The sequence below is a fragment of the Pelodiscus sinensis genome, chromosome 10, assembly GCF_049634645.1.
Source record: "Pelodiscus sinensis isolate JC-2024 chromosome 10, ASM4963464v1, whole genome shotgun sequence".
Lineage (NCBI taxonomy): Eukaryota > Metazoa > Chordata > Testudines > Trionychidae > Pelodiscus > Pelodiscus sinensis.
The window spans coordinates 32,674,618-32,690,341 of record NC_134720.1 but is presented as its reverse complement, the minus strand read 5'-3'; the positions used below and the strand labels follow the sequence as shown (position 1 = coordinate 32,690,341).

The following is a 15,724-nucleotide window of genomic DNA, read 5'->3' as shown; positions in this document are numbered from 1 at the left end:
AGATGACAATAAGCTACACTCCCTCAAGGGCTCCTGGGCTCTTGAGGTCCCTGGGGATGCATTCCCCGGCCTCCCAGAGGTGTTCCTTCTGCCCTCAGCCCCCGCAGAAGAGGTTTGCGCCCAGACAATACCGAGAGCAGCCGCATAGGCGAAATAGGAACAATAATAGGAGGAGAACCCTGTCACAACAGAATAACCGGGGAATAGCTCCTCCCAGCCTCCCCCAGGCCTCAAACAGGCTTGTTGAAGGTGCACCTGAGGGCAGAGCACCAGACTTACTGAATCCGTTCCCCTTCTTTTCGGTCCGTTTATCCTGCTACTACCATGCATAGGCCACAGTTACATCAGACTATTGGGTCCTCCGCATGGTTGGAGTGGGATACTCCCTGCCGTTTGCTTTTCTTTATCCCTCTTCAGGGACCCTTCTCACAAGCATCTCCTAAAACAAGAGGTCAAATCACTCCTAAAGGCAGGTGTGATTCAAGAGGTCCCTCAGGGTTTCAGGGACAAGGGTTTTTATTCCCGTTACTTCCTTATCCCAAAAGCAAAGGGTGGCCTGAGGCCTATTCTAGACCTGAGGAACTTAAATCATTATATGCGAAAAATGAAGTTCAGAATAGTCACCCTAGCCATTATAATCCCCTGTCTGGATCTGGGAGACTGGTTCGCTGCCCTCGACATGAAGGATGCATTTCGATCCTTCCTTGTCACAGATGTTACCCTCAGGTTTACAGTAACGGAGAGCACTACAAATTTGCGGTACTGCCCTTTGGGCCTTTCTTTGGCCCCATGAGTATTTATCAAATGTATGGCAGTGGTAGCAGCCTTCCTCTGAAAGAGGGGAGTGCAGGTATTCCGTTACCTGGACAACTGGCTGATAAAGGCCCACTCCAAGCCTCAGCTCATGACTCACATAGACATCTCCCTGAGCTCTTCGAAGTGCTGGGTATCCTGCTTAACAAGGAGAAGTTGGTGCTGAACCCAGTGCAGAGGATAGAGTTCATAGGGGCAATTTTAGACTTGATACGAGGGAAAGCACTGTTGCCGGATTTCGGGGCACCGAGCAATTAGAGGAAGCTGAATACTAAATTTGGTGATCTTAACTCTTATAGTTTAGGAAGAGTTCTTGAACAAATGAACTCATAGACAAACAGACAGATGCACATTTCTAAAAATCCCAGATGATTGGAAAAAGGCAAATATAGGCAAACTATAGGCCGGTCAGTCTTACCTCGGTTCCTGGAAAAATCATGGAAGGGATCCTTAAGGAATCCATTTTGAGGCACTTGGATGAGAAGAAAGTGATTAGGAATAGTCAGCATGGATTCACAAAGGGAAAGTCGTGCCTGACCAATCTGATTAGCTTCTATGATGAGGTAACTGGCTTGGTGGACATGGGAAAGTCAGTAGATGTTATATACCTTGACTTTAGCAAGGCTTTTGATACGATCTCCCACAATATTCTTGCCAGCAAGTTAAGGGAATGTGGATTGGATAAATGGACGGTAAGATGGATAGAAAGATGGCTAGAAGGCCGGGCCCAGCGGGTAGTGATCAATGGCTCGATGTCAGGATGGCGGTCAGTTTCTAGCGGAGTGCTCCAAGGTTCAGTTCTAGGACCAGTTTTGTTCAATATCTTTATTAATGACCTGGATGAGGGGATGGATCGCAAACTTGCTGAGGGTGCAGATGACACTAAGCTGGGGGGAGAGGTAGATACGCTTAAGGTCAGAGATAGGGTCCAGAGTGACTTAGACAAATTGGAGGATTGGGCCACAAGAAATCTGATGAGGTTCAACAAGGACAAGTGCAGAGTCCTGCACTTGGGATGGAAGAATCCCAAGCATAGTTACAAGCTGGGGACCAACCAGTTAAGTAGTAGTTCTGCAGAAAAGGACCTGGGGGTTACAGTGGATGAGAAGCTGGATATGAGTCAACAGTGTGTCCTTGTAGCCAAGAAGGCTAATGGCATATTAGGTTGCATTAAGAGGAGCATTGCCAGCAGATCCAGAGATGTCATTATTCCCCTTTATTCGGCTTTGGTGAGGCCACATCTGGAGTATTGTGTCCAGTTCTGGGCCCCCCACTACAAAAAGGATGTGGAGAGGGTCCAGTGGAGGGCAACCAAAATGATTAGGGGGCTGGAGCATATGACTTATGAGGAGAGGCTGAGGGACTTGGGTCTGTTTAGTCTGCAGAAGTGAAGAGTGAGGGGGGATTTGATAGCAGCCTTCAATTTCCTGAAGGGAGGTTCCAAAGAGGATGGAGAGAGGCTGTTCTCAGTAGTGACAGATGGCAGAACAAGGAGCAATGGTCTCAAGTTGTGGTGGGAGAGGTCCAGGTTGGATATTAGGAAAAACTATTTCACTAGGAGGGTGGTGAAGCACTGGAATGGGTTACCTAGGGAAGTAGTGGAGTCTCCATCCCTAGAGTCTCGGCTTGACAAAGCCTTGGCCGGGTTGATTTAGTTGGAATTGGTCCTGCCTAGAGCAGGGGGCTGGACTTGATGACCTTCTGAGGTCTCTTCCAGTTCTATGATTCTATGAAAACATATAATAAGATTACATGAAGGATAAACTGACAGTTTCTAATTCAGCCTCCACCACACTCTCATATAAATGTAATGAGATAGGAGTCTGGCTAGGACCCCTGCACGCTGTTGTCCTAAATTCAGACTGTGGTCTTGTGACCTCCTGCAAGTATTGCTGGCCCCTTTCAAGAGAGTATGGCTCTGCCCAACTTTCTGCTTTCCTGTACAGAACCCAAGCTACTTGCGTCCCAGACTTCTTTCTTCAGTCAGCTACCAAGCTGTTGTCTCTGGCATGCTGCTCCTACTTTCACTCAGCCTCCAGATTTCTTGACTCTAGTCCCTTCTTAGCTTTGGTTGTAGTTCTTTGTATGCTGGAGGGATTATGGGGCCCTTAGAGATTGGATAATGCATTACTGAACTAGTAAATTCACTACAAAATATTTTGTCCAGAACTTATTTAAAAAACAAAGTACTTCTTTTCTATGGCTCATAAATACAAAAGCTCAATTTTTAATCAGACTTTTCTTTAAGAATATTTTGCCTTTGTTGTTCTGAAAAATATAGTGGCTGTACATGATAGTAAACATATACAATTTTCCATCCAACTTCTATATTCTGACTTTAAAATCTGACCAAAAGTTGTTTTACATTTACACATCATTGTACATATCTATTTAGTTTACAAGTGCCATTTAGATGTTTCTCCTCTGTTTGAAAACAAAATTAAGAAAAATGTGCCAATAACTCTTATCTAATTAAAAATCACTAAGGGTATATATACACTACCACCCTAGTTCAAACTAGGGTGGTAATGTAGTCAACCGGAGTTGCAAATAAAGCCCGGGATTTGAATTTCCCGGGCTTCATTTGCATGTTGCCGGGCGCCGCCATTTTTAAATGTCCGCCAGTTCGGACTCCGTGCCCCGTGGCTACACGCGGCACGAACTAGGTAGTTCGGACTAGGCTTCCTATTCCGAACTACCGTTACTCCTCATTCCACGAACTACCTAGTTCGTGCCGCGTGTAGCCGCGGGGCACAGAGTCCGAACTAGCGGACATTTAAAAATGGCGGCGCCCAGCAACATGCAAATTAAGCCCGGGAAATTCAAATCCCCGGCTTCATTTGCAACTCCGGTTGACTACATTACCACCCTAGTTCGAACTAGGGTGGTAGTGTAGACATACCCTAACAGCTTTAAATGCCAACCACCATTTTCAATGAGAAAAAGAACTAATGTGCTTTACTTGACTTTCCTTCAACAGCGAATTTAGCAAAAATCCCCAGATACTATGTTTTATGGGAAATCAAGTAACAATCAGAAGAGCTGATGGCTCACTTATTCATCTCAATATATCACCTTATCCAGCAATTCTTCATGAGTATGTTAGTGGTTCAAAATGGGAGGATGCAGTCAGATTGTGTCGCTTTGTTAAGGTAATTTTTAATACTTTACATAATCTCGTAAATGACATTTGTTGCTTTTGTTTATATTTTCTTGTCATATGAAGTAATAGTAATTAAATATGTAAATATTCTAAATTTATTTTCTTTCTTTAAGCTGTTTCTTTACCTTATAGTTTTTTCTTATTTTAGTGCTGATTCAGAAAACACTTACACGTGACTAATTTTATTCTTGCAATGACATCAGTGGAGTTAGTAAAGTAGAGTTACTAATGAGCATAAATATTTTGTCTGGACTAGACTCTTAAGTAGCCAATTTTATAAAAAATGTTCTTCCATATAGTAATGTACAGTTTTTAAAAAATATTTCTCGCTTTTTATTTTCTTTTTCTTCACTTTCTTTCTGATAATTTAGACGACAATATCAGATGAGGTGAGTATTGTAGTGTACTTTTTTAAAAAGGCATTTTCCTCCCTCATTAACATTTATAAAGGAATTTTATCTTTTTTATAGTTATGATTTATAAACAAAATCATACCCTAAAACTGTTTTCTCTATTTTCTGCATTATTTGGGTCGAGTGATTAATATACATATTGAGCTAATTTGAGATACATTGTGATGCTTATATTGAGTTATTGCCCTTATCTGAAGGTGGATAAAAATATTTTTATTCCCATATTTGGGAACTGGCATTTATAATTTCAAATATAGCACTGACAGAAATTATGTTGCGTAAGTTCAGTGCACTAAAGTCTTACTTGCATTTTTTTTGTATTTTTTTTAATACTGGAAAAGCACACACATACATATACTATCTGTATATGCCCAAATATTTATAATATCTTTTCAATATGAATATAGCTATAGCTTCCCAGACAGAGGTTTTTGGCATTTATAACTTTTTCATGGTTGTTTACTAATTTCAAGGCTGGATTGTCGTATTTAATAACATTGGGAGAACTTGAAAGATAAATTGGTTAAAAGTTGCAAAGCTTTTTCCTTTCTCCCTCCTCTGGCTCTTTCCCCATCCCGCCTTCCTGTTCCCTTTCAACAGTCTTTCCTCAGCTGCCTTTACCTACTTACATGCAAGACAAGGTGCATATGGTAATACTGTTTATTTGTGAAAGAGAAAGAGGAGCTTGCATAGGTGGAGGAAGAGTTCTATGTAAGCTTAAAAACTTTTGTGTGGCTATGCCAAAAGGAGAGGAAACATTTGATATGAGTTTAATAAGGATGCAGCTTTATTATTAGATGTCTGGGACTACCTGACAAATAATATATACAGTGCAGAGAAAACCCTTGTTTTCTCACATAATTAACTGAGGAGGGAGTGCCTTTTCTAGCTCCTCTCTCCTTTTACGCCCAGATCCTTCCAGCAAATCCATTGTTGGGAACTTATGAACCACCCCTTTCATAGAAGAGGTAAAGGACTATACTGACAAGGGAGTAGCTCCATGCAGTACCACTCATAGGAGTCCCCAACTACCTCCAACTTGCTCAATTACCAGTCAACTTTACTTAAATTCTTTTCCAAGACATTTATCCATTAATGTATGCCATCTTTTATGGAGTACCAGCACTAAACATCTGCTATATACTTAAATAATGAGCTGCGACTTATGGCCTACTGCCTGTCATGTTGTGCGTGAACAGAGCCCATCTGAACCTGCTGTGGGAGAGCCAAAAAACCCAACTGCACCTAGACCAATATGGTGGAAAGGGAAAAATTCCTTCCCAGGCCCCCCTCAATGGGGTGGCTAGCGTAACGCCCACAGCAGAAATAGCTAATAACCTGGTATATTTACTGCCAAAATGGGGAGGGAGGGTGGGTGCTGCTGGCTCTGCTCTGTGAATCAGAAAGGAGGGTCCTGGCACAAGCTGACCTTTTAAAGTCCCTCATTCCAGGGTGATGGGTCAACCATCACACTGACCCCTTCTCCAATAGTTTTGTGTTTTCCCCTTCTCCCCTAAAGCCATCAAGAATTGCTCTCTTTTTCCAGCCAGACCCATAAACCACCCACCAGCTTAAGATGCAGGATGGTGATACTCTGTCACCACCAGAAGTTGGTCCAAAATAAGATATTACCTTGTTCACCTTGTGTTTCTAATATCCTGGGATCAACACACCTACAACACTAAATACTAGAGATGAGCAAGGTTTTTCTAAAAAGAATAGCTATAATTGTGTGTGTGTGTGTGTGGGGGGGGTGGCCTATTTACATTGTTTCAGAATTTGAATAGAGGGGGGATCTGGGGTTGTTTTGACAATATGATCAAAAGTATCTTGCAGTTCTTTGGTATCTCAGTTCTTCTTTGAGTGCTCCTTGTAGGCATGTTAGATAGTGTGTTGTTAAATAGTTGTATAACCGCATCAAATTTTAATGGCTACATAACTATTCAGTAGTCCTAGGGACGGTGCCAACAGCAGCAGCAGGGGGGCACTATATCAGAGGCTGCAGTGCGGGGCGGCAGCAGTCCCTGTCCGTGGGAGGAGAGGGTCCGAGCTCCCCACGGACAGTGTCTGCTCTACGGCAGAAGCACCTGTCAATGGGGGGTCCACAGGGAACTCAGACCCCCATGAACAGGAACTGATGCCGCGAAGCAGCCTCTGTCCACAGTGGGCGCAGGCTTGCCGCAGACAGAGGCTGTGCTGTGAGATGCCAGAGCAACCTCTGTCCACGGAGAGCGCGTATTCCCCCACAGTCAAGGGCTGCTGCCGCAAATCACCCTCTGACTGCAGTGAGCCCACCCTGCTGTGGTCAGAGGCTGCTTCTTGGCAGTCTCCCCTGCTGTCCTCCCTCCCCCATACATGGTGCTGCCTCTGTAGGAGGCAGCAAGGGGGACAGGCGGGCTGCAGAGTTGGCACGGGCAGAGATCTGGCTCAAAAGCACACCCTGTAAATTCTGGGTATGCCAATGCAGTTAGCAAAACTGCTCTATCTCAGAAGATCGTCTTGGTTACAACAATCTTGCAGCTCACTGAGATGGAGGGTCACTTATTCACCCTATTCACTAGCCTAGGTTGCCCATCTCTGTTGTAAGCTGTGCACTTGTGCAGCCGTTTAGGTGAGATTCAAATGCTGCCCAGGTGATTAGCAGAGTGCCTATGGCTGGAGTTGTTGTTTCAACTGGTAGTGCACATTTGCACATCCCTCGGTACACATAAAATTTTATTCTGCATGTGGCTGGAAAAAATCACACATAGATGGAAAAGATTAGAAGGACCATTAGCACTAGTCACTTGGCACCACTCCCCATCACTGGTGCTGAAAAAGAAACCAAAGAAGGTGGACCACAGGCACTTTATAAAGATACCTCAGACATCCATAACAATTAGCACCAGTGACTCCTGTCCCAGGAAGGGTCTTTTAAGCCTGTTCCTTATGGACTCCCCACCTAGGTAAAGCCACAGAGGAAATACAGTCCTGCTATTGCCATCAACTCCAGAGGAATATGAGGCAGCAAATAGCCTCTAGGCCCTCCCAGTGCTGCCATCTCCTCCAAATCCTGGTCTGTTGGCAACAGTTCTTCATCGAGTAGTGTCCCCGAGGGTGCTCCACTTGAGCATTTTTGATCATATTGTCAAAACAACCCCAGATCCCCCCTCAATTCAAATTCTGAAACAATGTAAATAGCTGGGCTCATCCCGGCACCGCAAACCAGAGGAATTTTCTGTAGCAGTAGCCCCTACCGGACTGTGCATGCGCGACTGCCTCTTCGCACTTCTCAACTGAACACGGTCCAGTCCTATCCGTTTCTCTCCAACCATCCGCAGCCGCAGACGGAATTACATTAGGCTCCCTTTGCCTCTCTGAGGGGAAAGGGAGATCTCTTAGTTAGACTTTGTTTCTTGTTATTTGTAGATTAGTTGTTTCAGTTATAGTTGTAGATTAGTTGTAGTCCCGTTTTCTTAAAAACAAACAAACAAACAAACAAACAAAAAAACCCTGTTTTTCTCTTCTGATGGTCAGTCCATGCCTAATCGGCATTGACCTGACTGAAATTGACTTAAAAAAAAAAAAAAAAAGAAGAAAGGGAGGAGAGCAGAATGACAGGATGCCAGGATCACCTGGATTAAAAAAGTGTATTCAGTGCTAGGAGGCTATGCCGGTCTCCGATGGGCATTCCCGCTGCGTGAAGTGCCTCGGGGACTCTCATGTCCCGGCAAAGTGCAGCCATTGCGCGAAACTGACAGCTCACGCTAGAAGGGATCGCGAGCTGAGGTGGAGAGTCCTTTTATTCAACAAGGCTCTCCAGCCTCCACAGATCTCCGAGCCGCGCTCTGCAGACGAACATCACACTGGACAAGAGATCCCCCATGGGATCCAGAAGACACCTGGCGGCAGAAACCGGGGACCTCTGGCTCTTCGCAGAGGTTCCCCGCAGACAAGTTGAGCAAGGGTTGCAGCTCCTTGTCCCCTTCTGTAGCCCGCCATAAGGACTCCGCTCCGGCACCCAAAAAGGACTTGCGAGAGGAGTCAGTGCCAGCAACAGCTCCAACGGCCGCTGCGAATCCGGCAGGGGAAGCCCTGGCACCGAGACGTTCTGTGCATGCGCAAGTGCAGCCAGCTGTACCGGCACCCGCAGGGCTTTCCCTCGGTGCAGTTCCGTGCTCCCCAGGAGGCTCTGCTGGTGCAGCCTGAGGCCATGACAATATCACCTGATCCAGCAGCACCAAGCCTGAGCTCTGCAGAGGATCAATTTACAGAGCCTCCCTTGCTGCCTGCCTTGCTGCCACAAGCAGTTCCCCAGCCTTCCTTCACTTCCTCAGTGCCATCTAAAGGGCAGCACAGTTCTGCACGGGTCCGGACACCATCGCTGACACCGGACCGTATGACCTTCTTGCCTGGACCTGACTCACCTGCCTCATTCCATTCTGATACCCGTCGTCGTCGTCATCTTTACACACCTCCCAGAGAGCACTACTATAGGTCACTTCGTCGCTCACCGCCACGTCGATACTACCGGGACCACTGTTTGCGGTCTCCTTCTCGCTACTCCAGGAGATCCTTATCACCACGGTCTCCAAGATGTACAGCATATTCTTGTCACTACGACACGCTCAGAAAACACAGCCATTCTCCGTGCTACAACAGGCGGTACGACCGATATTACCACGAGTGCTCTTCCTTTTCATCTCATCGCAGAAGGCATTCGCGGTCACGCTCACTGCAATTGTCTCGACCTGAGTCTGTTCAAGCTCCAGACGAGTCTGCACGTTATGTCGCTCCACTGTCCTCTGCCAGAGATGTGGATTCAAGCTATCAGGAAGACAAACAGGACCACACTCCTCATCAGGAGCAGCAGTGCCCTGATTCTCCAATGCAGCACTCCTCTTCGTTGCCTGATGATGCAGTGGTCCCTGGTGACTTGTCTCCTACGGAGGACCACAAACAATTCCAGGAGCTCTTCAAAAGGGTTGCTCAATCCCAGGACATCCAGACCTCAGATGTGCAGCAGAAACAGCATTGGTTGCTAAAGAATTTACAACCCTCCCAAAAGTCGAAGCTCGCCTTTCCATTTGATGACGCTATCTTAGAGGTTGCCAATGACATTTAGCAGACTCCAGCTACATCCCTACCAACTAATAATAGGTCGGACAAGAAGTACTTCATAAGCCAGAAGGGTATGGAGTTCCTGTTTACACATCCTCAGCCCAACTCCCTTGTGGTGGACACTGTACAACAAAGAGTAAAAATGTCCCAGGCCAAGAATGCTTCAAATGACAAGGAGGCTAAATGCCTGGATGTCTTGGGTAGGAAAATATATTCCTCTGCTACGTCAGCTTTGAGGATGTGTAACTTTGCAGCACAACTGGCAAATCATGACTTCGACAACTACTCAAAGCTGGTTCCTCTATTTGAACACTTGCCTGATTCCAAGCGCCAGATTCTTAAGGCAGTAATCCAGGAGGCTATACAATCGCCCGAACAGCCTTGCAGATTGCGCTCAACACAGCTGATGCAGCCGCTAGATCCACGGCTTCGGTCATAGTCATGAGTCGAGCGTCTTGGCTGCACCAGGCCGCTGTTCCGAAGGAGTTGCAGGCCAAGGTGGAAGATTGGACTTTCGATCGCTAGTCACTCTTCGCCCAGTCAACCGATCAGGTCTTCCATTCGGGCAAGGATACACGTACAACTTTAAATACACTTGGAATGTACATGCCTCCCTACAAGCGTAGAAGATATGTTCCCTACAATAGGCAAAGGCCTTTTTCTTATGCGACACCTCAGACCAAGCCATATGAACAACAGAGGCCGAGACAGCGCCCCCAAAAGCGTCGTCAACAGCCTAACAAAGCGTCCTCCCAGCAGCAGGGCCGGCAGCAGGTTTGATATGTTGATCAAGGGACTGTGGACCACCCCTTTGCAGAGACTCCAAACATCACCCAAGGAGTGTTTCATCATCGTCTCAGGCCCTATCAACATCGTTGGGCTTTCATAGCCACGGACCGGTGGGATCACGACGTAATCACCTCAGGATATGTCATTCCCTTCACTTCTCTTTCCCCTCCCTCCCCCTCTTCCCCGTCCCTTTTCAGGGACCCCTCTCACGAGACTCTTCTTCACCAGGAAGTCTCTCGCTTGTTCACGTTAGGAGTGGTGGAAAGGGTACCGACTTGCTTTGTGGGAAGAGGATTCTATTCTCGTTACTTCCTCACCCAGAAGAAGTCGGGGGTTGGAGGCCTATCCTGCACTTACGTCAACTCAACCGTCATCTCAGACGACAAAAATTCAAGATGATCACGTTATATTCAATCATTCCTGCTTTCGACAAAGGGGATTGGTTCGCGTCCCTCGATCTTCAGACGTTTACTTTCACATTACAATACATTCGGCCCACAGGAGATTCCTTCGGTTTGTAGTGAGGTCCGACCACTATCAATACCGTGTACTACCCTTCGGTCTCTCGGCAGCCCCACGAGTTTTCTCCAAAACCCTGGCGGTAGTGGTGGCTTACCTACGGCACCTCGACATTACAATTTTTCCGTACCTAGATGATTGCCTCCTGAAGGCTTCCATTGTCGACTAGGCCACGAGGGCAGTGTTCACCACTACCACTCTGTTTACAGCCCTTGGACTCATAATCAATCTAGAGAAGTCCTTTCTGATGCCATACTCGTGACCTGAAGTTTATCGGAGCAAGACTCGACTCCCTGACCACGAGGGCATACATGCCTCTAAAGAGGTTTCATCTCATACAGGACTTGGTGCAGTCAGTATCAATTTCTCCCAAGTCCCGAATACTCATCTGTCTACAGTTGTTGAGGCATATGGCGTCCACCACGTATGTGGTTCCACATGTCAGGCTTCATCTTTGCAGTCTTCAACATTGGTTGTTCACCGTGTACATGCCTCAGATGCACAGTACAAACAGGGTGGTTTCGATGCCAACGCAGGTCCAGACTTCCTTGGCATGGTGGGACAGACCCGACAATATACTGGTAGGGGTCCCCTTTCATGCCCACAAGCTACAGATCACGGAAGATGCCTCCCTGCTCGGTTAGGGTGCTCACCTTCAGGAGCACCGGGCGCAGGGTCTCTGGATGCCCCAGGAATCACTACAACATATAAACTTTCTCGAACTAAGGGCAGTCTTCAATGCTTGCAAGCATTTCCTCCACATCATTCGAGGTCGCTCAATACAGATTCTCACCAACAACATATGCACGGTGTATTATGTCAACAGGCAAGGAGGGGCATACTCCCGCTCTCTTTGCGCAGAGGCAGTATGCCTGTGGAATTGGGCAATTCTGCAAGGTATCACCATAACAGCAGCATACTTTCCCGGCAAGGACAATGTGATCGCCGATACTCTGAGCAGGCATTTCCTCTCACAACATGAGTGGGAGTTACACACCAAGGTGATCCGCCACATTTTCCAACTCTGGGGCTTCCCCAATGTAGACTTGTTCACCACCCAACACAACAGAAAATGTCATCAGTATTGCTCACGAGCGGGCATCGGCAAAGACTCCTTGGGGGTGCCTTCCTGCTGGACTGGAGTCGTCATCAATTGCTGTACGCCTTTCCTCCTCTTCCACTCATCCCAAGAGTTTTGGAGAAAATAGCAGCAGACAGCACAACAGTAATTCTGATAGTGCCTTTTTGGCCCCGACTGGTCTGGCTAACACAGCTGTTGAGAATGTCGGTTGCCAAACCACGACGGCTACCAAATCTGTTCAACTTACTGTCTCAGCAGCATAGCACAATGCTTCACCCAGCCATCGCCCGCATGCACCTGACAGCGTGGAACCTAGCTGGCTCCAAGCATCCGAGCTCTCCTGCTCTCAGGACGTGAGGCACCCGTGTTGGTTAACAGTAGGTGACATACAACAAGTAAATCCTACCTTCATAAGTGGCATTGTTTTCAGTCATGGTGCTTGGCCACCAACTCAATGGCAAATACCAATCCAATGGCTGATGTGGAACTTGTGGGTGGTCCAACTGTTCCAGTGTTCCCACACAAGATAGTCTCACTTAGCACCACCAAAGATGAGAGCACCTCCACCTTCTTTTTTGGAAAGGGGTTTGGTCCCCAGTGCTGAGATCACTAACATTCAGGACACCCCCACAAGGAACCCACTGGCAATGAAAGATATACCAGGCCAGGTGCCAGTGCAGACTTCATTGTCTTCATCTCCAGATGAGGCAGTGGCAGGTTTGGCCATATTGCTCATTCAAGATAAGGCTCACCAAGAGCTTTTGTATCATGTGGGGAGGAGGTGGAGGAGATCACAGAAACAGCTCCTGCTCCGGTGCATGATACCACTACCACTCTCAGGGCTGTCAAGAGTGGTCCTATCCTTCAATGAGGCCCTCTTGCAGCCCATAATAGCTCTGTGGCAAACCCCTGCATCCATCAGCCAACAGTGAAGTAGGTGGAAAGGAAGTATGATGTACCCACCTTTGACTGCAAACAAATGAGAGAGATAATCAACAAGGGTCATTGCCCAAGGCAAAAGAGGCCAATAAACTGGATTTATTAGACTGGAAGATGCACTCTACAGGAGGCCTCCAGCTGAGAATATCAAACCATCAGGCACTCCTAGGTCACTATGATTTTAATTCCTCATCACCCATGATGAAATTTAAGGAACTCCTACCATCTTAGTCCAGAACTGAATTTATGGCCCTTCCAGAGGAGGGTAAGGCAGCTGCCAAAGCCGGTGGTCTTAAATGTAGTGGCTGCCGCTGCCCAAGCCATGGCCAGAGCAGTAGTCATGAGGCAGACCTCTTGGCTTCAGTATTCTGGAATGCCTCACAAGGTCCAGCAAATGATCCAGAACTATTTGAGGGGAATTCCTTTTTCTTAGGCCAAGATTTATGTTTGTTTTTAAGTTAATAAAGCAAAGTGTAGGAAGAATGTAAGACCCTTATCATGCAAGCTCTTGGAATAAATTTACACACTTTACTGAACTCGGTGGAACTACTCAGATTTGTAAAATTACATGAAGAAATATTTGTACAAAAGTGTTGAGCATTAAGTTTGGACAATATCTAATGTATCAGGTTGCACTCTCAGAATGATTCTAAGGGCCTATCCACACTTGTATAAAAGGTGTATTTTAAAAGGTATTAGAGAACATGTTTTAATTAACATGTTAAAAAAACTGAACCTCCTGTTAGGCTTTTTACCGAGGCCAACTAATGTATTTTAAATTATAACTCCATGTCTAAACTTCTGTATTAAAATGGTATAATTAACACAAAGAAGCTAACCTGGCTTAAAAACATACCTTTTATATTGCTAGCGTGATCAGGTTATGAGAGAGAAATGAAAGGAGAAATAAGAGGAAACATCAAAATGAGTCAGGATGGTAGGATTTCCTTCAGCTTTTTTCCTGATTATAATTCTGTTGACTCTTTATTACAATTACAGTCATTAAATGGAAATAAAGAAAAACAGCGGTGTTATTAAATTCTCATAATTCTAAATAGCTTTTAAAAATGAGCAGACTTTTCTGGAAATCCACTAACATATCGCAGGAACAAATAAACAAGAAACCTTTTTAAAGCACTTTTCTTTTCATTGATTTATTAGTCAGTTTGTTTTGCTGTTGGGTATTTTTTTTCTCCTTCATTTAGAGTAGCCAAGATTGATAGATTTATATATTCACTATTACTGAGAAATAACAATACAGTGATTAGAGATATCCCTGAATTCTGGATCAAAGTCATTGTTAGAAGATCAGAGTACAGGAACTACTTCATAGTTATTGAGAAGTAACCAAACAGTCATTATGATATTAATATACATGCACAACTAGAGTATAGACATCTGCAGAACTGAGATATATTACACATTTGTGTTATTAGTACATCATTTTCAGTAGCTGAACAGTGTCCCTATACCTTGGCTGAGGGGAAAAAAAAACCCTGAAATTTCATATAATATAAATTAAGTATTTTTTGAAATTTGTATTTTGTCTTATTTTTAGGATCAAACAATGTGGGCATGCTTAGCCGCTATGGCAGTTTCCAATAAGGATATGACAACAGCAGAAATAGCCTATGCATCAATCGGTGATGTAAGTAGATAAGATTTAACTATTTTTAACCATATTATTGTAATGCTAATTTTACTAGTTTATTTCTTTAGATAAACCATCACATTTTTTTAACAGATTGATAAAGTTCAATACATCAATTCTATCAAAGAACTTCCATCAAAAGAATCAAGAATGGCTCATATACTGCTGTTCAGTGGAAATATACAAGATGCTGAAATGCTGCTTCTTCAAGCAGGCCTTTTTTATCGAGCTATTCAAGTCAACATTAACCTTTATAATTGGGATCGGTAATATTTCTCTCAACATACTATATCTTATACAATTAATAATCTTACTAAAATTAAGTTTTAAATGTTTAGAGAATTAGACATTTAATTGACTAATTTATTAACCATATTTGCCAGGATCCTGAGAAACATTGAATTAAATCATATATCTTGATGATATACAAAAGAAATACAGTTACTGAAGTGTTAGAAAGCATATGAATCACTGCATATTTAAGGTGATATGACAGTGTTTCCATGAATTGCCCTATGACAGGGCTGAGCAAATTGTGGCCCGGAAGCTGGAACCTGCCTGTCTAACACTTTGATCTAGCCTGTAGATTGCAGCTGGCCATTTTCTATTCATATCCTGCTGCTCATGCCACCGAATTTCCAGGTAGTGGCCCACACAGCAGGATCCTATTTAAATGGCTCACAACTCCCAGTTGCAGTGCTTCCCCAGTGTGGGCCAGAGCCACAAGCCTTTTAAATAGCCACAACAACCCCAGGTAGCTCCCAAGCAACGTGGTAGCAGTGGGAGCTATGAGCCTTTTAAATTGCTGCTATTTAAAGGGCTCACAGCTCCCAGCCTTGCCAGTACCACTGTGACTATTTAAAGGGCTCCCAGTCATGGCGCTACCCTGGCAGGGGCCAGAGCTGCGAGCCCTTTAAATAGCTGAAGCAACTCTGGGTGGCTGCCAGGCAATGCAGTAGTGCTCCCTGCAAGCCCTTTGCTGTGTGCTTTTACTTCAAAACCTTTGGTCCCAGACAACTCTGGGGGGAGGCTAGTCCCTAGCCTTGCCCTTCTGCCCCAGGCTCCCCCCCTTCCAGGGGGAGTGGAGCCAACCCATGACAAGTACCAAAATTCATTAAGTGGTCCCCTTGTGTAAATTATTGCCCGCCCCTGCCCTATGACAACGGTCTTCAGCACTCCCAGAGACACTTTTCAGCCTTGTTTATTCTTACTTAAAAGATCAAATTAAGTTATGCAACTCCAGCTACATTAATTGC

General features: G+C 45.2%; 1 protein-coding gene across 6 annotated transcripts in view; it reads left to right on the top strand.

Moving 5' to 3' along the window:
* IFT80 (intraflagellar transport 80) overlaps positions 1 to 15,724 on the top strand; it is a 156,124-nt gene that overhangs the window by 129,169 nt on the left and 11,231 nt on the right. For all 6 annotated transcript variants that reach the window (XM_075937826.1, XM_075937828.1, XM_075937827.1 and 3 more), the window contains 3 exons: positions 3,794 to 3,965; positions 14,376 to 14,465; positions 14,562 to 14,734. In XM_075937826.1, the coding sequence (XP_075793941.1) occupies positions 3,794 to 3,965; positions 14,376 to 14,465; positions 14,562 to 14,734 (435 nt within the window). The remainder of the gene's footprint in view (positions 1 to 3,793; positions 3,966 to 14,375; positions 14,466 to 14,561; positions 14,735 to 15,724) is intronic.